The sequence below is a fragment of the Ceratotherium simum genome, chromosome 33, assembly GCF_057802395.1.
Source record: "Ceratotherium simum simum isolate JZ-2026a chromosome 33, ASM5780239v1, whole genome shotgun sequence".
Classification (NCBI taxonomy): domain Eukaryota; kingdom Metazoa; phylum Chordata; class Mammalia; order Perissodactyla; family Rhinocerotidae; genus Ceratotherium; species Ceratotherium simum.
Genome location: NC_141932.1, coordinates 23,555,259 through 23,578,117, shown reverse-complemented (window position 1 = coordinate 23,578,117; position 22,859 = coordinate 23,555,259). Strand labels below are relative to the sequence as shown.

Below are 22,859 nucleotides of genomic sequence, written 5' to 3'. Positions count from 1 at the left end.
GAAACATGAGGCCAGGTGGCTGGTTAACTGGCTGGTTGATTGTCTGGTTGCTTGGTTATCTGGTCGGCTGGCTAGTTGGTTATCTGGCCCGGTGTGTGACTGGTTGCCTGGTTGGTTTTGGTTTTTCTTGTTTTTGTTTTTTTTTAATGGACTCAGAAAATACTTAGGGAGGCCTCACCTCATCTTCGGAGCTGGGGACGGCACGGTGAACAGTGGCTGCGGGCGCTTGGGTGTGTGACCGTCCCCCGCCCCCAGCACGAGGGCACCGTGAGTGCAGCTTTGTCATCGTTACTGCTGGTTTTAAATCCTGGGTGAGGGCACGTGAGGGCTTACTGTCTGCCATCTGCTGTGGGCAGCGGTGCCTCGTGGGGTCCTCGCGGGCTCCTCCAGGGGTCCGACAGGTGGGCTGCCGTCCTCTCTGGCGTGTGGGGCCCGGGATTTGATCTTGGGCAGTCTGACTCCAGAGCATGAACCTCATTTCTGCCTTAAAATCGCTCAAGGACAGAGGGCAGGCATTTATTGAGCGCCCGCTGTGTTCCCAGTCTCTCCCTGCTTTTTAGCGATGACAGTGGTTATGAGGGCCATTGATTCACCCCCCCCCCCCCGGTTCGAGCCCCACCTCTGCCTGGCACCTCAGCTGGGTGGGCTTGAACGGTACCTGGCTGCGCTGAGCCTCAGTGTGCCTTTCTCTACAGTGGGGAGAGCATAGGGCCCTCCCGCAGGGTGCCATGTGGGCTGAGCAGGGCAGGCTGTGAGGCCAGTGCTTCCTCGTGGGGGCCGCCGTAGCTATGTGTGGTTAGGGAGCTGGGCCGGGAGCAGGCCTCCACCTGCGCTCCCGGCTCCATAAGGGCCGGTTTTTGCTCTCCCTTTGGACAGCTTGTGCTCTCATGTGGAGGGGCCCCAGGAGTGGGCACGGGGCAGAGTCGGAGTCAGCCAGGCCCAGGTTCAGACCCCCGCTCCTCCTCTCATCCTCTTTGTGACCTTGGGCACCTCGGTTTCCCCATGGTGAAGCGGAGGAGGCAAGAGCCCACCTCAGAGGGTCGCCAGGAGACAAGTTCAGTGTCCTGTGGTGAGGGCTCTGCATGGGGCGTGCCTCTCGGTGCTCCGGCTCAGGGGGCAGTTTGGGTGATCACTGCTGGGCACCCCCAGGATAACAGTGCCCTGCTGTGTGTCCTGCTCACCCACCTCCCTCCCACCACAAGGAGCCTTTCTGGCCACGGGGTCCCTGGGGGGCCCCTGTCCCCCCTCACCCCACCCCAGAGTTGTCATCAGGAAGACAACTAGAGCCAGAGATGCCCCGGGCTGGCCCCCAAGAGCAGGCTGGAAAGAACAGGCCTCGAACAGATGTTCTTTGACAAGGATTCCCTGGCTCTATTTAATCAAGATCGTCAAATATTGATTTAATCTCCAGGCCCAGCAGATGTGATCTTAGCAGGTTTCAGTGGCAATTAGCTGGGATTCGTTTGCAAGTCAGGCTCCATGCTGACAAGACACCATCTTCTAGAGGAGGCCTGGCCTGGCCACAGGAGTGAGCCCTCAGGGGCTCCGAGGAGTATGTCCTCTGGGGGACATACTCAATATTTAGCCCGGGCAGCAGCCACCATGAGAGCAGAACCAGATGCCCCTGTGGGACCTAGCATTGCCCCACGCGGTAATAGTGGGGACACTCGGGGTTCAAGGCAGCAGCTGTTTACCAAAAAGTTTCGGTATTGAAATAAACAGCACGGCAACCCCAGTGCATGTGGCTTCACACAGGGCCTGGCCAGAGCCAGCCCAGCTCCCTCCAGGGGTGTCCGGCCGCCTGGAGCAGTGGTTGTGGCCCTGATTAAGTCTCCCCAGAGGGGGCGTCCCCGACCACAGAGGCCCCTAGCCCAGCCCTGCCACATCATCCACACTGCACAGGCGTGGCTGCGGCTCCTGGGTGGGCCTGGCGCGGGTGCCCAGACTCCAGAAGCATCCTTTTTTAATTTTGCTTTTCAAAGTCTCATTTGAAGCGAGCGGGACTGCGCCCAGAACTGCAGCAAGACGCTCGAGCCACGTGTGCTTCGGGGGAGGGAGCCACACTGCGCCTAACCCACTGACCCCACGGGGACTCGGAGGGGCCCCTCCCTGCGGCCCTGGCTCTGTGCCACCAGGGAGGAGGGGCTCGCCCTCTTCTTGATCAAGACAGGCCGCCCTGGGCCTGAGAACCAGGGTTCACTCCAAGGCCACGTTTGTTTCCATTTGTGTGCTTGAGATTTTTTTATTATTATTATATAAGAAAAAGACGATAATAGCTAATACTTGTATATCACTGTGTGCCAGAGATAGTCCAAGTCTCTATATTTAGTAACTCATACCATCCCTGAGAGTTAAGCCCCGTTGTTATCTCCGTTTTGCAGATGGAAAACCGAGGTGCAGACAGGCTCTTACCTGCCTCTGTCTAGCTGGTCAAGTGGCAGGGCTGGGAACGGAACCCGGCCAGTCTTTGCTTCTAACCACTCTGCAACAGCTGCCAGCCTCAGGCAGGATCGCCAAGGTCTGGAATAAGGAAGAAAAGCAGCTATGAAGATATTAACCCACTTATTTAAAATAAATCCACCTCTCTCTATAAGCCTGTGATGATCCAAGCATTTCACCTGTATAACTTCGACTATATTAGGGAGCAAACTAAAAACAAAGAGGGCGACCTGCAGGTTAAGCATTTTGGGGGAGTGGAGCCCCTGTTTCCCCAGGGAGCACGTGAACACGAGACAGGTGCCCCTTCCTCCCTCCGCGGGTCTGAGCACAAGCATCTCGCCAGGCCACAGAGGAATCTCCACTTGGAAAGATGAATTTTTCAGCCTCCATGGGCCCGAGAGGCAGGCAGATGTGGGGACTGGTGCTCACCAGGGAGGTGGCGCCGTCTCTTCCTTCCTAACCCTGCGTTCCACACAGTCTGGGCTTTCTGGGGGTGGTTCTCACTCTGCCTGTGTTTCCCCCTCACATGATCTTGTGTGTGTGTGTGTGTGTGTGTGTGTGTGTATGTGTGAGGAAGACTGGCCCTGGGCTAACATCCGTGCCCATCTTCCTCTACTTTATATGCTGGACGCTGCCACAGCATGGCTTGATGAGTGGTGTGTAGGTCTGCACCCGGGATCCAAACCCGCGACCCCTGGGCCACCAAAGTAGAGTGTGCGAACTTAATCACTACACCACTGGGCCAGCCCCCACTCACATGCTCACTTTTAAAACTGAAGACTTAACCCCAGCCTGAGATGTTCCTCCCGTGTGCAACTGTGAGCATCTCCTTGTAGACTCACAGAGAAAGGTCTGGAAGAAGGCGTGCAAAACCTGTTCACAGAGCTTCTCTCCAGGATGCAGATTGGGGCAGGGCCTCAGAGGGCTCCTGAGGAGGGCCTTGAACTTATCTGCCTATAAAAATTCAAACACAGATGTGTAGAATTTTTTTTTTAAGTTTCCCTTTATTTCTATCCCGTTTTACTCCTCAGAAGTAACCACTATTCACAGTTTGGTGGATATCTTCCTAGGCACTTTCCTGTACATTTATAGACATTTGTGTACACACACACTAATAATCCCCCCCGTCCCCGCCACCCCGATTTGTTGAAACCAAACAGGGTCATGCTACAAACTATTCCACAACTTGCCTCTCCCTTCACAAGTGGCAACATAGAGTGGAAGATTGCAAATTATGAAGCTGGATTGCATGGGTTCGAATCCCAGCGCCACTACTTGCTAGCTGAGTGACCTTGGGCAAGTTACTCAGCCTCTCTGGACTCAGTTGCATTGGCTTTAAAATGAGGATGGTATTAGTCCCTCCCTACAAGGTCATCATGAGGGTTAAATGGGTTAACGTGTGTAAAGCTCTTAGCGTGGTACACAGTAAGCGCTCAGTAAGTGTGAGCTGTGCTCATTCACTTGGGGCCCTGTGGGCATCTTGTGTGCGTGCATTGCGTTCCCTGGAATAGAGGCGCCCACATTCACTTAACCCGTCCTCTGCTGATGGGCAGGGAGGCTGCCCCCAGTTCTTCCGTATTACATCACTGCGGCCCTGGGAAGGCCCCTGTAGTCCAGCCACCATGCACCTGTCTTTAGACGTGCACTGGTGTGAACATCTGGGGGACAGCTTCTTGGAAGTGAAGTGATTGGATTAAAATGAAAGAGTATGCACACCTAAAATTTCAATGTGTCATTCCAATTCATTCTTCCTGTTCCCCCAAGGGGAAAGAACTTTACCAATCTACACCCTTGGAAGCAGGGCAGGCCGCTCGGGCACTCTGACCCCTGTGGGACCCTCACCCATTTGAGTGGAGTGGCTGTACATGGCTGCCCTTGCCCCCTAGGCCCTCGGTGCCTAGGTAGGGACATGGGCCCCTCCTGGATGGCTTGGGAGGTTTAAATTAGAAACACCCATCTTCTGGGTTCCTTGACACTAAAGACAAGTGCAGGTTTTCACGGCGTATATTGTGATAGAATAAGAAATATATATATTTGGTCTTCATCCTGGTTCCTGGCATAAAACCCATGGACTTTCCTGAGTGATACAGGTGATAGCGTCTTTTGTTATTCATGATAAGCTCCTTTCAACCATACCTGAGTTTGTGCTAATGAGGTGACTCTTGGTGGACCCCTAGATAGCTTCAGGATGCGGGCTGGTTGCCCGAGGAACCCACCATGTGGTTAGAGAGGGTTGGAACTTTCAGCCCTAGCCAGGCATTGAGTCAATTGCCATTAAGCCAACGGCCAAGGTTTAATCAGTCATGCCTACTTAATGGAAACTCCATAAAACCCTAAACAGCAGGGTTCAGAGAGCTTCCAGGTTGTTGAGCGCATTGGAAGCCCCCCAAACTCCACAGGGGCAGAAGCTCCTGTGCTCGGGACCCTTCTGGGCCTCACCCTATGTACCTCTTCATCTGGCTGTTCATTTGTATCCTTTATAATAAACCAGTAAGTAAAGTGTTTCCTTGAGTTCTGTGAGCTGTTACAGCAAATTATCAAACTTGAGGAAGGGGTCGTGGGAACCCCCGATTTGTAGCCAGTTCAGAAGTGTGCGTAACCTGGGGACCCACTACTTGGGGTTGGCATCTGAAGTGGGGGGCAGTCTGCGGAACTGAGCCCTTTGCCTTGTGGGATCTGATGCTAACTCTGGGTAGCTAGTGTCAGGATTGAATTAAATTGTAGGACATCCAGTTGGTGTCTGCAGAGAATTGCTTGGTGTGGAAACCCCACACACTTGGTGTCAGAATTGTTGAGTGTGCAACACGGATCATAACAGCACACGGCCATGGTCAACACCTCGTTCGTTGTTGGGGCTGATGGAGCAGTGTGTCTGCTGCAGCCCCTCCTGATGAGGTGTCGGACGGTCATCCATCTCGTTTCCTGGGGGACCCCTAACGTGGTCCTGGGCGTGCTGAGATTTCCAATAAAGTGGGGAAAGACATGGGGAAGAAAACAGATCCTTGACCTGAAATCCGCTGAGCTGTTGCTGACTTTCTGGAGTTTTGTCCTTACGAATCCATTGTTGTGTGTGTGTGTGAGGAAGACTAGCCCTGAGCTAACATCCATGCCAATCCTCCTCTTTTTGCTGAGGAAGACTGGCCCTGGGCTAACATCTGTGCCCATCTTCCTCCACTTTATATGGGACGCCACCACAGCATGGCTTGACAAGCGGTGCGTTGGTGTGCACCTGGGATCCAAACCTGGGAACCTTGGGCCGCCGAAGCGGAGCACGCACAGTTAACTGCTGCGCCACCAGGCCGGGCCCCCCCTTACGAATCCATTTTGAAGCCACTTGTGTCATTTGTGTATTCACACGACACACTCGTCTGAACCACCTTGTCTTTATTTAGAGCAGAGTGGCGAAGTGTGGGAGCCAGACTGTCGCGGTTTGAATCCCAGCTGCTCCACCAGCTGTGTAACTGGGCATGTGACCTGTGCCTCATCTGTGAAATGGGAATACAACACACAAGTTAATACACGCCGAGTGTGTAGCCCGAGCCTGGCACATCAGGAGAGTTGTGTTAGCCTTGCTGTTCTTACCGTCATCACCATATTATCCCCCCCACCCCACATGGCAAGAACACGTGGGTAGACCCCAGTCCACTGCAGACGTGGAGCTGTTCACAGTCTGAGGAGGACAAAACCTACTCCGAGGCTGTAGCCAGAGTGTGTGCAGACACCTGGGAGCTCAGCCAAGGGAGGCGGGAGTGATTCTGCTGGGGGTGTGGAGGGGCTGGGGGACAAGTCAGGGCAGGCCCCAGCACTGGGTGACAAGGGGCGGGGACAGGGCTCCCCAGGGCAGCAGTCCCTCCGGCAGTGGTCACCAGTGCCCTTCAGACCAATAATCGCCGCCATACATGACCGTCTCGTCAGCACCCAGCCTGCGGGCTCCTGATCCTCCCCGGGCCCCCCCACCGCCCGGGCCTCTGTCACACCTGCTCTGGCTGACGGGCTCGCTCCCTCTCGGATTTGCAGCCCCTCAGGCCCTCCCCTCTTGGCTCTCTCTGTTCTGTCCTGGCCCCTCGCTGCATATTAGAGTCAGCTGCAGACCTCTTATAATTTTATTTATTTATTTATTTTTTCCCCCAAAGCCCCAGTAGGTAGTTGTATGTCACAGTTGCACATCCCTCTGCTTGCCGTATGTGGGACGCGGCCTCAGCGTGGCTGGAGAAGCCGTGCGTCGGTGCGCACCCGGGATCCGAACACGGATCCTCCTGCCCGTGCACGTCAGCCTCGCTCATCAACACCTCGCTCATCAACACGCCTGGTATGTGGCAGGCGCTCTCTCTCCGTGCAGATCCCGGGTCAGACCCCCACAGCGACCTTTCCTCACCTCCTCCCATCTAGTGTAGCATTTATTCCTTAACACTGCTGACTCCCCTTTGAAGTTACCTTGTCTTCTGTCTGTTTACTTATTTTTCTGGCTTCCCCCTACTGGAAGTAAGTTCATGAGAGCGGGGGCGTGGTCTGTCCTGCTCAGGGCTGTCTCTTCTTACAAAATGCACACTGTAAGTGCTTAAGAAACGTACTGAGTAAATGAATGGATTTTAAGTGCTTGGTGTTTGTGGGATGAATGAATGAATTATACATGTAAATGTTGAATAAATGAATAAATTTTTAGTGCCTTTTTTTTGCTCAAATGAATTTTCTGGACTTAATGATTTGTAAGAATGTGGTAGGTGTTCATTGTATGAGCGAGTGAATGAATAAATGAATGAGTTTTAGGGACTAACTGGTTTGTACTGAACGAATGAATGACTTATAAGTGCCCAGAAGCTGCTGAATCACTGGGTGTGTTCCTGGAGGAGTCACCATTCCACCTGGGCCTCTGAGAGAAGCCCTCGGACTTGGTGGCACAGCCCTGAGCTCTCCTGAGCTCTTAGGTCCCACCGAACCCCCATCACAGTGACTGTGTCACACTTCCATGAAGGGGACACAGCTGGAGCAGATCAGGGCCGCCCGGGACACAGAAGCCTGCCTGGGAAGGAGAGCCTGGCTGCCCACTGCCCCTCATCATCCAAAGGCCTGGGAAAGCGCGCGCCGCCCCCCCCCGCCCCACCCCCCCGCCGCCACACACACACACAGACGCACTCCACTTACTACTTTCAGCTTCTTGGATGTGCTTCTTTCCAGGGACAGCCACACTCGGGCACCAAGCAAGCCCCGCCCACCCTCAGGTCACAGACCCCCACTGAGCCAGTGCTCCCTGGCCCCAGTGAGGTTGTCCATCCATTCGTTTATTCAGCAGATGTTTATTAGTGGCTTCCTATGTGTCAGGCCTGTGCTGGGGATGCAGGCAGTGTACTGCCTCACAAACCTTACATACGGCAGACCATTAATTACATGGTAAGTTACTTGCATATATTGATGCAGGCACTACCCCCAGAGAGAAATGCAGAGTGCTCCAGGAGCTCAGGTTGGGGCTCAAAGAAGGTTGGTGAAAAGGGAAGGTCATGTGGAGAAAGCATCTGTCCTGAGTGTTGAAAAAATTACCTAGATAGGGGAATGAGCAGCAAGGATGGCATGTACAAAGGCCCTGAGGCAGCAGGGAGGATGGGGCATAAGAGGAACTGAAAGAAGGACATTGTGGCTTGGGGTCCAAGAGCAAGGGGAAGAGGAGAGGGGAGCCTTGAAGGCTGACGTGAGGATTTTGAATTTTTTTTTTTTTGAGGTCATATTGGCTTTTAACATTGTGTAAATTTCAGGTGAACATTATTGTATTTCGTTTCTGTGTAGACTGCATCGTGTTCACCACCAATAGTCTAGTTTTTATCCGTCATCACACATATGAGCCCCTTTACCCCTTTCGCCCTCCCCCGACCCCCTTTTCCTCTGGTAACCACCAATCTGTTCTCCTTATCTACGTGTTTGTTTATCCCGCATGTGAGTGAAATCTTACAGTATTTGTCGTTTCTGACTTATTTCACTAGGATTTTGAATTTTATCCTGAGGTTGCTCTGCCTGCTGTGTGGAGAGGGGCCCTCGGGGGAGCAGAAGCAGGGACACCAGTGAGGCTGTGGGGTGGTCAGCCAGGGAGAAGTCATGGCGGCTCAGACCAGGGCGGGTGGTGGGAGAGAAGGATGGACTCGGATCTGCTGTGGGGAGTCAGCAGGACTTGGGGTGGTGGACTGGACGTGTACAGCGAAGGGGAGGAATGTGAAGGATGATGGTGATGTTTCCAGTTTGAGCCCTTGGAAGAAGGAAGGGCCTTTCACTGGGTTGTGGAAGGTAGCAGATGGCCAATTGCTCTCCTGTTCTAACAGATATTCCAGTGTGCCTCCCTGTTGACGTCAGTCTTGCATGTATGAGTTGATTTGGGCAATGAAATGTGAGCAGAGGTGCCACCTGTCATTCCTGGGCAGGCGCTTTAAGGGCCGTTGCATGGTTCAGCCGTGTCTCTTTCCTCTGAGATGGGCAGGGTCTCAGGAGAGGGCTGCTCTGTCGGCTGGGAGTGAAGTTGGCCCTTGGCCAACCCGTGATGGACATGCAGTATGGGCAAGAACCAACCTTTGTCGTGTAAGCCCCTGGGCACTTGGGGACCTTCGTTACTGTGGCGTAGCTTAGCCCATCCTGACTCCCGAGAAGGACCAAGTCTTGTGGATTGGGAGAGATCAAAAGTTCCAGTTGGGGATGTTTGGTTTGCAGCGCATGTGAGATACGTAGGTGGTGATGTCACATAAGCAGGTGGCTGCCTGAGTTAGGGACTTAGTAGAACAGTTAGATCTAGAGAGATTTGACTGTGTGTCACCAGTGAGGAAAAGAAGAATCAGAGAGGTCCAGGACTCTGCCCATGATCATGGGGAGGACTGGGGCTCAAATTCAGGGCTGCCTGACTTTAGGAATGAAGCAGCTGAGTCAGTCTCAATTCTGCCGCCTCACAGCCATGGGGCCTGGGGCACGTTACTTCATCTGTCCCTTCCTCGGTCTCCTCAGGTGTAAAATGGAGATAACGATAGCTACGATAGCTACGTCATGGGGTTGTTATGAGTGTTGAGAGATAACAAATGTCAAGTGCTTAGAGAAGGACGTGGCCCATAGAAGGATCATATTCCTGGTAGCTGCCATTATAGATGTGTTTTGTTGTTGTTTTGTTTCTAAACGGTCCAGTGGTGGGAAGAGAAATAGTGCTGGCTTCAGGTCTAGCTTGATGCAGAGACTCAAATGATGACTACAGCCCCCAGATTCCCTCTGACTCTCAGCCCCTTTCACTGATGGTTCTCCCCTCATGGTCACAAGATTGCTGCAGTGATTCCGTCCTTCACATCCTCAGACTCAGGGTAAGAGGGGAAAGCAGAGTCTTCGTCCCCAGGACTCCTGGTAGAGACAACAGTGGGTCTCACTGGTTCTGATCAGGTCACATGATTTGTTCTCAAGCTCCAGAGGAGCCCCTCTTCTAGCCCATTGGGTGGGAGTCAGAGAGGGCAGGTTCCCAAAGAGAAATCTGGGCTGTTGCTGGGAAAAGGAGTCATGGAGGCTGGGGAAGCAAACCACGTGTGTTGAGCACTGGACGGCTTGTGTTTTTCCCTTCTGCTCCGCCCTGGGAGGTTCTGGCAGACACTGTGGCCCCACAGAGCAGGGCCCTTCAGAGCTGGGACACTGAGGCTGTGGCGCTCATCTGTTTTCCTGCTGTTCCAGCCTCCAGGCTTTTGGGGCCTCATAAGGGAACATCCACTCAGCTCAGAGTTCCCAGCTTCTTCACAAGCGATAGTCAGGGGCCGTCTACGCAGATACACCCCGGGTGGCCTGCTCTTCTAAGAGACGCAGACATTTTCAGGGACCCGCGTGGCCAGCCGCCGGGACGCGTCCTCACTGGCCCAAGGACGATAACAGATTCTGGCTTTGCCAGCTTCCCTGGCACCTGGAGTGGCCATAAGTGACCACGTTCTAGCCAATGAGACATAAAAGAAATTCTGCTGAGGTGGGGGAATGTTCTGGCAAAGATTTTCCTTCCTGATCAGGGGCAGATGGGTCAGAAGAACACTCCTACGTCATCCCTCTCTTTCCGTCTTGCCCGTGGTTCAGGGAGAAGCATGGCTGTGGCCGCCAGCTCACAACCATGAGGCCACAAGCCAAAGATGTCAGCCAGCAGCACAGGAGGGAGGCGGGTGGAGGAGGGGGACAAAGACAGCACCTGCCGTCGTTCCACGGTGTGAGCCCAGGGCTGCCGTATCTGGCCACTTTGTCACACGAGGTAATGAAATGTCTTCATCACCCGAGCCACCGAGTTGGATGGTGTTCTGTTAATTGCAGCCAAGTGCATCCCACCTGACTCGCCCACTGCGGCTTGCTTCTCATTGTGCTGCTGTCTCCGCCCTGTTTGTTCCCGCCACCGTCCCCGGCCGATTCCTCGCACACAGCACTAGTCAGGGTCCTCAGGTGCCAGCAGCAGAAGCCGCACTTGACAGTCTTGAGCAGAAGTGGAATTTATCAGGGGCTTACCAAATCAACAGGAGGCCAGAGGAGCAATCACAGAAAAGAGACAGGAGCCAAGGAACGCTGGGGGGAAGGAACCAAGGGTCCCCAGCAGGTCACTTCGGGAAAAGCCAGGTCCACACGCCTCACCCCTGCAGCCTTCCGTGCTTTTAGCTGGGGTCCTGTGCCCACGCCGGGCTGTGCTTCTGTCATTAGGGGGAGCGCTAGAGCTCCTGCCACAGATACATGAAGGAATGGTATTAATAGTGGCCGTGAGGTAGGTGGTATTATCCCCATTTTACAGATTGAAATTGAGTCACCGTTTCAGTAACCAGTCCATGGCACACCCAGGCTGTCTGGCTCTCATGATGGGGGCTTCCCCATCAGGGAGATCAGAGTGCTTTTGGGAGGCGGGAGCTTGACAGCAGACAGCTGGGAAGGGACCAGTGTGCACCAGTCCCGGGGAGGCTGTGGGTACCACTCAGCCGGCAAGCATCACAGGGAGGCTCGGCGGCACCTGCTCGGAGAAGGGATTTGTGCCCAGGGACCGGGGCCTGGAGAACATCGGTGTGTTTTCACAGAAGGGAGCAGAACGGATTGGGGGTTGCCAGCTGAGCTAGAAACAAAATGCCATCAGCGAAGCCTGTGTGTTGGGAGGTGCTTTCGTAAGCAAGTCAGGGTTGCATCTGGGCCACTGGTTTTCCCAGCCAGCCCCAATGCAGCCTCACAGGATTAATCCTCCGCACTCTGCCAGGCTGAACCGGGGGCGTGCTGGGCTGCCAAGCACGGGCCATGCCCTCGGCCGGCCTGGACACCCCAGCTTGGCCTGGGATCCGGCGCCCAGTGGAGTGTGGGGCTGGCCAAAGGCCCTCCTCTCTGGCAAAGCTGCTGCACTGACCCGTCACCTGAGGTCACAGACCCCTACCAAGTCCAGCTCACATACTTACTTTGTTGACCCTCACTGTGGTTTTGGTTGGTAATGTTCTTAAGTATTTATCTGTTGACTAGAAGTACATGCAAATAATTGGCACAAAGTCGCCAGTGATGTAGAATGAAAAGAAACTTCTTTCAAAACACGGATCCTGGGGATACCCAGTACTAAGGAGACAAATGACGCAGGGAGGGGCTGGGAGTGGGGTGGGAGACGCCCAGTTGCCCTCCCTAGCGACAGCCACTGTTAGCAGTTTCGTGAAAATCCTTTTAGAGTTTGCCTTTGCATGGTAGGTCGTAGTTGTTGTTGCTGTTATTATTTTTTCTTTTTCAAATTGGGAGATGTTGCATACAATTCTAGATTTCTGGTTTCTCTTGAAAAATCGGATGATCTGGCATCCACATTTCCGCAAGACTGGTCGGTCGCCAGAGCTGAGGCCCACCTGCCTGCTGAGAAGACCAGGTCACCACAGCCTCTCCTGCCTCCATCCCGGCTCCCTTAACCAGCCCGACCCTGGGGGCTCTCCGCTCTCCTCCCCCTTCTCTGTCCCCTTCCCTGTGTGCTCCCTGCTTGTGGGGAACCAGGAAGAGGGGTACACTCTTGCTCCCCACCCCCGCCTCTCCCCTCACTCTCTGGTTCTCACTTCTCAGAGGCTGTAGGCTCGCCTTGCTGTTTTGCTCCATGAATCTGCTTCAGGCTTCCCCCTCAGTCTCTCTCTGCCAGCTCACTCCCTACCTCTGGGCACGAGTTAGGAAATGCCCCCTACACACACACACACACACACACACACACACACTCTCTCTCTCTCTCTCTCCCTCTCCCCACCCCCGCCTCTCCCCCTCTCCCCCGCTCTCTCTCCCCATCTCTCCCTCTCTCTCTCCCCCCCTCCCCCACACTCATACGCCCCTCACTCACACAGGAGGCCTTCCATGTCCTCACTCGGAGAGCAACAACTGTCGTTGGCCAGAATGGCCCTGTCTGGCTCCACATTCCAAGGGAAAGAAAAGGTATTGGTCACCTTGAGTGAGATGCCCACTCCTGCTGGCAGAGGAAGGGGCCCAGCTGCTGGGACGACCAACAGGTCCTGCACAGACCGTGACCTGCCCTCCCCTTCATCCCCAGCAGAGGGGTCCATCTTCCAGACATTAACGTGGAGACAAAGGGACATGATCCTGCTGAGTACTGTAGGTGGCTGGGCAGAAGCACAAACTCCCTTCCCCAGAGGTCTGAGCATCAGGATGTACTCACACGTCAGGTTAGGGAGATGCTGTCGGTTCGCTCATTCACACAATAAATAGTGAGTGAGTGTCCTATTCTAGGAGCTGGGGATACATCAGTGAACAGCAGACACCCCTGCCATTCTGGAACTGATGATTTAGAGGTGGAGATAGTCAGTAAATAGATAATGAACAAAATAACATCAATTGGTGATAACCACGAAGGAAAAAAAGAGCAGAGTGGGTGACAGAGAAAGGCTTTGAGCAGACAGGAGCGTCTCTGTCTCGATGGGGTGGTTTGGGAAAGCTTCAGTCAAGAGTCGACACCATGGGCGGGAACCAGCCTGGTGAAAAACCAGGAAGGATACGCAGATGCCCTGGATGGGGTTTGGTATGTCAGAGGAACAGGAAAGAAGGCCAGTGTGATGGGATCTTAGTCCGTGATGGGGAGAGGCACCACGGGGACCAGCAGAGGCTTGTGGGCCAGCAGAAGGAATGTGGGTTTTACTCTAACATAGTAAGGAGCCACTGGGGAAATCTCGGCAAAGAAAGGACGGGAGCTGATCTGGCGGCTCATAGTATCTATGAATCACATAGATTTCTAGAGACATTGCCTCCCCAAATCCATCAATGCCCATGGTGACTCAGCGGCTGTTTTCACTTCCTTTCCAGCGGGGTGGCTGGTCGGGTGGACTACGGAACAGACAGACCACAGTCTGGCCTGTACGTGCAGCTACCAGTAGACAGGACTCACAGGGGACAGAGGAACGTGTTCAGTGACACCACAGGGAAAAGTCAGCCAGATCCTGAAAGAGGGAACTCCATGGGACAAGTGACCCCACTCCTTCCACAAGTAAATAACATCCAAATCAGGAGCGGGGGGCATTCTAGAGTAGACGAGACTTAAGAAATCTATCTGCCAAAGCGGAGTATGGATCTTGTTTGGATCCTGATTTGAACAAACCAGCAAAGACAATGGGGGAAATGTAATGCAGGTGGGGTATTATGTGGTACTGAAGAATTCTTATTCATCTGGGTGGGGATGATAAAGGGATCATGGTTATTTTTTTAAAGGCCTTATCTGCTAGAGATACAAGCTAAAGTATTTATGGGTGAAATGTCCTGATGTCTGGGATTTACTCTAAAATATTTTGTCAAAAACAAAAAATGTAGGAGTGGGTGGAGAGCTGAAACAGGAATGGCACTGAGTCTCACTCACCTTTGCCTGTCTCCCTTTCAGCATGATGGGGAGGACATCCCTGCAGCCTGCCGGCCCTCGCCCACATCTGCTGCCTGCTGTGCCCTGCTGAGCCGCCCAGTCTGGAGCCCCCAGGACAGCGCCTGCCTCCCGAGGTTGTCCTGGCGCAGTTGTCCACAGCGATGGTGGAGAACTGGACTCCACAGGCTCACGACCTTCCCGTCAGGCTTCAGGGGCCAGCATCCTTCCTCCTGGGACTGGTGGCCCTGAACAATGGCTGAGGGCCAGGGGACCCCATAAAGTTTCTCTACAGCTTCTGGGGGCCAGTAGCACTCCACTGCCTGTGGACTATGACCACCTATCGGCCCATTCCCAATGATGGCGTGGACCTGGCAGCCAGCTGTGGGGCCAGAGGGGCCGATGTCCTCCCGGGGCCGCACACCGGGGACTACACTCCCTTGGGATTCTGGGTCCAGAATGGCAGCATGCCCCAGCCTGTTGAGAGCCCAGCCAGCGCCACCACCCGCCCCAGCCCCACCACACCTGCCATGCCCAAGATGGGCGTGCGCGCCAGAGTGGCTGACTGGCCGCCCAAGCGGGAGGCCCTGAGAGAGCAGAACAACCCAAGCCCCTCGCAGGACGCAGATGGCACGAAGGCCACAAAGGTGGCCCATTCCATGAGGAGCATACAGAACGGACAGCCCCCCGCCAGCACTCCGGCTTCTTCGGGGTCCAAGGCCTTCCACCGGCTCTCCAGAAGGAGGTCCAAAGATGTGGAATTCCAGGACGTGTGGCCCCGGTCCCCGGGCAGGGCCTTCCTCCCGCTGCGGCACCGCAGCAGTAGCGAGATCACGCTGAGTGAGTGCGATGTGGAGGACGCGGGGGAGCCGCGGGCGGCGCGGCACGCGGGGGCGCTGCCCCTCTTCCGCGAGTACGGGAGCACGTCCTCCATCGACGTGCAGGGCGTGCCCGAGCAGAGCTTCTTCGACATCCTCAACGAGTTCCGCAGTGAGCAGCCCGCGCCCCGGGGCGCGCCACGCCGCCCCGAGCTCGATCGGGGCGCACACCTCCTGCGGGGCGGCGGCGGCGCCAAGGGGGACCCCCGCCACGGGCAGCCCGGAAAGGACAGCCTGCTGCCGCTGCAGCCCGGGAAGGAGAAGGCCCGCAAGAAGCCCACGCGGGGCCCGGGCGGGGAGGCGGCGGACTCGTGCATCTTCCGGAAGCTTCGGGGCGGCCGCGCCGAGGCCGAGGCGCGCGCCCCGGGGGAGGCGGATGAGGCCCGGGGCCCCGCGGAGGCCGGCCGGCCGTGGGTGTGCCAGAAGAGCTTCGCGCACTTCGACGTGCAGAGCATGCTATTCGACCTGCACGAGGCGGCGGCCAACCGCGCGTCCACGGCGCAGCGGCGCAACACCACCACCGGGGCCTCCGCCGCCTCGGCCACCGCGGCCCTCGGCGCCGCGCGCGCCCACAGCCTCGGGGGCGCGGAGCCCGCCTTCGCCAGCACCGAGGACCTCAACTGCAAGGAGAACCTGGAGCAGGACCTGGGCGACGACACCAGCAACGAGCTGCTGCTCAGCTGCCCGCACTTCCGCAACGAGATCGGCGGCGAGCGCGAGCGCGACGTGAGCTTCGCCCGGGCGTCCGCGGGCCCCACGGCGGGCGGGGGCGGGGGCGGCGCCGAGGGCCGCCCGGCGGAGCCCAACCTGAGCTCCTGCCGCACCAACGCCAGCATCTCGGTGCTCGAGGTGCCCAAGGAGCAGCAGAGGACGCAGAGCCGCCCGCGGCAGTACAGCATCGAGCACGTGGACCTGGGCGCTCGCTACTACCAGGACTACTTCGTGGGCAAAGGTGACCGTCCGGGCCCGGGACGGGGGTGGGGGACAGCTTGTCTCGGGGACTCCCCTGCGCATCCATTCACTGTGCCCCAGATCTTGCTCTCAGCGCTGAGGATACGGCAGGAAGGGAGGCCCCCTCGGAGAGGGGCTGTGAGCCAGCCTCCTGACCCAGGGCTCCCACTCCACAGCCGTGAGCTCCATGAGACAGTAGATGTGAATTCATTTGGCAGATATGTGCTGGGTTCAGCTGTGTGCCAGGCACTTTCTAGAGCCAGGGGAGCCTAAAACAAAAATCTTGTCTTTCTAGCACTGTGTTTTAGTGGGGTAAGACAAACGGTAAAACTAGGTAATGAGGTGAGATATCTAAGTGTCGGAAGGTGGCAGGTGCTACGGAGGAGAGTAAAGCAGGGAAGGGGAGGGGACAGTGTCAGGGTGGGAGGGAGTAGTCGGGGGAGGGGGGGCCCTCCTAGGTAAGGGCCATGTGAGGTGAGGAGGGAGCCGTGTGGACATTGGGGACAGGGTTCCTGGCCCAGGGAACAGCAGGTACGGTAGTCCTGGAATGCTGAAGGATAGGAAGGAAGCCAGTGTGGCAGGGACAGGGTGACTGAGGAGAGTGGAAGGAGCCGAGGCGGAGAGGTACCAGGGCAGATGGTGTGGGACTTTGGGCCGTCGTGAGGGCTCTCACTTTTACCCTAAGGGGGATGGAGCCTCAGGAGGGTTCTGGGCAGCAGAGGCCCTGGTCTGACTCCCTCTGGGGAACAGACTATGGGGGTGGGGGCGCGGGGAGACCAGGGAGGAGGCTGCTCTGGTAGTCCCGGCAGGAGACGACGATGGACACGCCCAGGGTGGGAGCCCAGGAGTGGGGAAGAAGCAGGCAGCTTCTGGGTCCCCTTTGAAGGCTGAGCTGTTGGTATCTGGAAGGTGTTAACCCCAGGGAGAGACGGGCTTTGTACATCACCAGGTTCATTGGTGCTGGTGGGACAATCCCAGGTGGCAGCAGAGCAGAGTGCAGAGACATGAACCAGGCAGCCACAAGGGCCGGGCAGGAACCCTGAGGAGTGAAGCTGCCCCGTGGGGACTCAGCACACGGCAGCTGCTGCTCAGCCCCAGGTCACTGCTGTCATGCAGGAAATGCAAACAAACCCAGTGTTGTCAGGCTTCCCAATTTTTCAAGATTTTCCTGAAATTCAGATTTTTTAATGTGGATTCTTCTCATTTTTAAATGCTGGTAGCTGTATTGATTCAGAATGGCTTATAACTGCCAGTAACAGGCTTAAACAACATAGAAGTGTATTTCTCTCATATAAAGAAGCCCAGAAGTTAGCAGGCGAGGTCTGGTGTGGTTACTCCTCAGCATCAGTGGAATGCCAGCCTTAGTGTGTGACCTCCAGCCCTCAGGGTGGTCTCCTGGTCCAAGATGGCTGCTGGAGCTCCAGCCATCACATCCATGTTTCTAGGCAAAGAAAAAGAGGAAAGGGTAAGGGCAAAAAAGCAGACCTCCTATCAAGTCAGCCCCCTTTAAAGAGCTTTCTTAGAAACCCCATCAAACTCCTCTGCTCATTGGCCATTCCCATTTATAAGGCAGGCTGGGAAAAGTAGGTTTTTAGCTAGACACAGCCGCTCTCTTGACCTGCCCCAAGAATAGAGAGTTTTTCTTAAAAAGGAAGAACAGATGACTAGATAATGGATAAGCAGTTTAGTATTCCACATCAGCTAGCTTAAAATTTTTTTAAAGCAGTGTCCTAGTGGAACATGACAGATGTCAGCTAGGTCATCCCCCGGGGCCCAGTGCAGTCTCTGGAGCTCCAGTGTTAGAGTCAGACCCCTGCATTTGGGTGTCTGCTCCAAAGCTTATTAGCTCTGTGACACATTTCACCCCTCAGACTCTGTCCTCCTATGGGGAATGGAGATGATTGTCGCAGCACCATATACCCCAGACCAGAGTGACACAGACTGAAAATAAAGGGATGAAGGGAGGAGGTCCCAACAGTTGCTACCCAAGAGAAAGCAGTGAGGCAGCATCGGTAGCACACGAACTCGATTTCAGGGCTGAAAGCACTTGTTTGAGGAACTGAAAGAGCCATTTCATGTTGATTTTTAAAAATTCACCGAGAAACTAGTGGTTGTGAACCTTGGTGTAGCTGGCAACCTGGGTTAGGGTTTATACATAAAACACTGATACGGGAGAAGTGAGCAGATGGTGCCCAGTGGGAGAAATTGACGAATCCAGTAGCCAAAAAATAAGGTAGAGGATCCGAATAACCTGATCAAAACCTGATTTTACATTTATATGTGTTAATTTTGTGCCTAACCAGTAGAGAACACGTTCTTTTTAGCTCACACCTAGAAAGACCTACTTGAAGGGACTGTGGTGTGGATCAAGTAAGATTGTATGGTAAAACTCTTAGTTCTTCATCAGACACATATAAGTCCTCATCGTGGAGCTTTAAAGAAAAGCCATTTTCTTTCAAAAAAATGATTTCTCTCTAGCCCTGGAGGCTCATACATAAATGAGTCGTTGGTCGGTGTTCACTGAGTGCCTGCCATGTGTCAGGACTGCAGGGTACTGGGTGTGTGTTCTTGGGGAGGCAAGCCCGTTACTGTTCCGGGAAGGGACTGCTGTCTCTGGAGCACAGGCTTTCTTCTGTTTTCTGGCCACCTGGGGAGATTGTTCAACCCACGGCAGGTGCTGTTCTGATTGGGGCCCTTAAATATCCCACATTATTTGGGCCTTAGACGAGCCTTTGATTTGCCAAGAGCGTCTCACGAGACCGGGAACCCTCAGTTGAATGTTCAGAGCGCTGGGTGGGAAGGAGTTTCCGGCAGTGGGTAGATGCTGGCTCACGGACATGAAGAAGACAGACTGCTGGTGGGTATCCCCCACAAGCAGGAGGCCCTGGGGTTATACGTGGGGAAGGACTGTTTGCCTGGAAGGGTTATAAGACAGCAGCGTGTCTTAGAAAAAAGGGGGAGACAGCTGTCATTTAGGGGAGAGAATGGGAGATTCCCTCCCATGTAAGAAGCTCTGTCGCCACCAGGACAGAAAGAGCAGTGTTAAGTTTCCTGGGTCTGTAGATACATGGTCAGAGAAAGTGATGCTTAGGGACTTGAATCGTGGTCCCTTTTCTGTGACAAACATGCCCTGGGGTTGGGACTAGCCAGTGCCTCCCATGTGCTTCCCGTGTGCCCGGCTCTGTGCTCGGTGCTCCTCGATTATTAACTGACTTAATTCTCACAGCCGTGCTGAGAGGTGGGTCCATCCTTACCCGGTAAAATGAGGTCCATCCTCATTTTACTGATGAGAATGCTGCCGAGTGACTCAGCCTGGGCTGTACATCTGACAGCGGCAGAGCCCGGATTTCGGCCGGGCGGGAGCCCTTGAGACTAGAATCTTCACCACTTCACGGAGCTGATGGGCAGCTAAGCGGAGGGGGCCATTTGCAAAGACAGGATAATCGCAGTGAGGCTGGATTCATCACACGCCATGCACGGCGCTAAGTATTTTATTCATGCAGCTTCATTTCCCCCTCACATGAGCTCTCTGAATTGTGGGTAGTGGCTGGGCCCCCATTTCTCAGATGAGAGCACAGAAAAGATGAGGCCCAGAGAAGTTCTGTGATTTGTCCGAGGTGGTGGAGTAAGGTGGGCTTCACCTCTCACCCTCGCTCCACTGAGTGTGGCCGTGACCAGGCGTGAGGTCTGTGTGACCAGGATCCCACGGGTAGCACAAGAGCCTGCCCCAGCCGTGCCCTCCGGGACAGGCCGTGGGACGCCACCCCTGCTTCCTGGGGAGCTGACTGCACTCGCCTACTCTTCCCTCTCAGAGCATGCCAATTACTTTGGCGTGGACGAGAAGCTGGGGCCGGTGGCCGTGAGCATCAGGCGGGAGAAGCTGGAAGACCACAGGGACCATGGGCCTCAGTACCAGCACAGGATCATCTTCCGGACGCGCGAGGTAGGCCCCACCACTGTTGTTAACGATCGTGTAGCGATAACCACGCACGTCTGGGGGCCCTTGCTGTGTGCTGGGTTCTGTGGGCAGGCGCCTCCCCTCCTGTAATCCTCCCAACAGCCTCATGCGAGCAATCCTGTTATCTCCCCGTTTTTTTTTTTTTAAAGATTTTATTTATTCATTTTTTTCCCCCCAAAGCCCCAGCAGACAGTTGCATGTCATAGGTTCACATCCTTCCAGTTGCTGTACGTGGGACTCGGCCTCGCGTTGGACGGAGAAGTGGTGCCTTGGGGCGTGCCCGGGATCCGAACCCGGGCCGCCAGCATCACAGCGCGCGCACTTAACCGCTAAGCCACGGAGCCGGCCCTATCTCCCCGTTTTACAGAAGAAAAAACTAAGACTCAGAGAAATTAAACCACTTGTCTGGCATCAGCGAATAAGTGGTCAGAATTAGAATCCAGCATGTGTGACTGCAGAGCCCGGGATTCTTACACGTGTGAGAGATTCGCTGTGGTTCGCGTAAGAAGTAAAGGGGGAGGTGGAGGGGATTCTTTTGGGATCGTGAGGTGTCCTGCAGCATGGCCAGAAGAATGAAGGCAACAAGCGTCAGGCGGGGCAGGAGTTGGGGACTTGCAGCCACAGGCGCTGCCATTGCTGCTGATCGGTCAAAAGACGCCCAGCGTGTCCCTTTTCATGCTGAGTGGGGAATCCCATTGTTCTGGCTTGGTCAGAGCTCTTCCCCTGGGTTAAAGGTCACCTGTGGCTAGGGAACAGGGCCTGTTGAGGGCACCCTGCCTCATTAGGACTCTAAGTTGTAACTGACAGAAACCTGCATTGAACTGGTTAAAGCCAGAAATGGAATTGTTTGGTTCATGTAACTGCAAATCCAGGGGTAGGGCTAGCTTCAGGCATAGCTGGACCCAGGCACTCAAATGATGTCACCAGAACTCTGCCTCCTTATCTCTCTGTTCCTCTAGGCTCTGCTTCTTTTTGCATTGTGACTGTCATTTTCTTCTGCCACCAACAAGCTCTCTCCCTGTCATAGGAAAGTGGAGACTGGCTGCTCAAATCTTCTTATCTTTATACCTTCTCCTCCACGAGGAAGAGACTCTTATCGCCAGATCTCTGGGAGGGACTCTGACTGGCTCCACTTGTGTTACAGGCCCACGCCCTGGGCCAGTCGCTGTCGTCAGGGGTGATAGAGGAAGCTGGCCAGATCTCGGACATGTGCTCCACCCTGGGTCCAGGGGCAGGGAGGGCCCTGTGATTGACAGTTCCATCAGAGCCACCTGGAGGAGTCAGCAGGTGGTTCCTCGGCAAAAAGAGGGGAGCTAGGCCAGCAAAAATGATGAGACTTCCAAAAGACCAAGTAAGGAAGATGTTTCCGGAAAAGGGGCAGTCAGCTGGGCGGGCCCCCCAAAATGGGTCTCCCTCAGTCCTGCATTGCCCCATCCCCCTCAGGTCTGGCCTTTGCCCAGACACGGGGACCCAGCAGGCTGCTGCTCTCAGGGCCTTTGGGGGTGGGGCCCACCGGGCCTGGACCTCACCCAGACTGGCAGATGCTGCACGAGGCCCTAGCCCCCTCCCCTCACGAAGACCTTCCCCTGCGGGGGACTGGGATGGCACAGAGGCTCTGCAGCAGCTGAGGGAAGGCAGCCCTCAAACCTCGGGCCCCAGACTGTGGGTGGCCACCAGCCCCTCTGTCTCCCCAGTCCCTCCCCCCCACCTTTCTAGACACGTGAGCACCAGAGCAGAATGTGAGGTGACAGCTCACACCGCGTCAGACTGTTGTATGTGACAGGGGAGCTGCTGGGCGAAGTGATGACAGTCATACACTGGTAAATAGTATTTGTTACAATTGCTATTATGTCGCAGATCTCCTTGACACTGGGTGTCAGGCTTTTTCTCCACCCCTTACGTGTATTCAGTCACTCCAGTGTCGTGACAGTTCTACGCTGAAAGCACCGTGGTCCTCATGTACAGATGGCGAGACAGGCATGGAGAGGTTAAGGTCTTGCCCTCCCGTGAGGGACAGGGCGCAATGTCAGCCTGCTCACTGCCCCTGGGATTCACCTGACTTGGCCCAGCCGGTCCGAGGGTTATGAACTCCACTTCCTGCCAGCCTTTTTGTATCGTTGGGTTTTTTTTTTTTAACAAAAATAGAACGTGTAAAATGAGTTATTAAAACCCCAGCCTGCAGTGACGTACCGAGAGTCGGGAGACTGCTGTGGACGCTGGGTCAGGAGGTGGTATTTCCGCTGGGGTTCCTCTTCAGTGGGTTTGAAACTGCCGGCTGCCGTTCCTGGCTCGTGCCTGCTCCCGTCCACTTCCCACCCCAGCACCGACGGAGCTAGCCTCTGGTCCACCCCGGCTGGGCACAGGGCCCTCGAGACTCAGGGCCCGGGACTGGGATTCATCCATGCCACAGACGTTCACTCCGCACCACTGCCCGTAGCCCTGTGCTGAGCGCTGAGGGGACAGTTGTCAGTAAGGCCACGAAGATGCTTGTGGGGTTGCGTTCTTGTTGGGGAGGCAGACAGTACACAGTACATTTACCTGAGTAAATTCTCCAGTGTGGTACGTGATGATGAGGTGGAAAGGAAAGTGAGAAAGAGAGATAAGTGTGAGGGGTGGTAAGACGTTTAGACAGCACGGTCAAGGAAGGTGGCACTGGAAGATCATGGAACATTCGAGTAAAAGAGCTGCTGCAGGAGATGAGAGGAGGAGCCCTGTGGACATCTGGAAGAGCATTCCAGCCAGTGCAAAGGTCCTGAGGTAGGACCATGGCTGGTGCACTGGGGACCTGGTGTGTGTCCTAGTTCAGCCACTCAGC

At 55.1% G+C, this 22,859-nt stretch overlaps 1 protein-coding gene across 13 annotated transcripts in view; it reads left to right on the top strand.

The window, feature by feature from the left end:
* The window catches only part of SIPA1L3 (signal induced proliferation associated 1 like 3), a 238,611-nt gene that overhangs the window by 124,338 nt on the left and 91,414 nt on the right, over positions 1-22,859 (top strand). For 11 of the 13 annotated variants that reach the window (XM_087421818.1, XM_087421816.1, XM_087421811.1 and 8 more), the window contains 2 exons: positions 14,282-16,087; positions 19,899-20,029. In XM_087421818.1, the coding sequence (XP_087277944.1) occupies positions 14,590-16,087; positions 19,899-20,029 (1,629 nt within the window). In that variant the 5' untranslated portion in view covers positions 14,282-14,589. Of the gene's footprint in view, positions 1-6,670; positions 6,749-13,737; positions 13,895-14,281; positions 16,088-19,898; positions 20,030-22,859 lie in introns of those variants that run through there. The other 2 variants (XM_087421813.1, XM_087421817.1) reach the window with 2 other exon arrangements.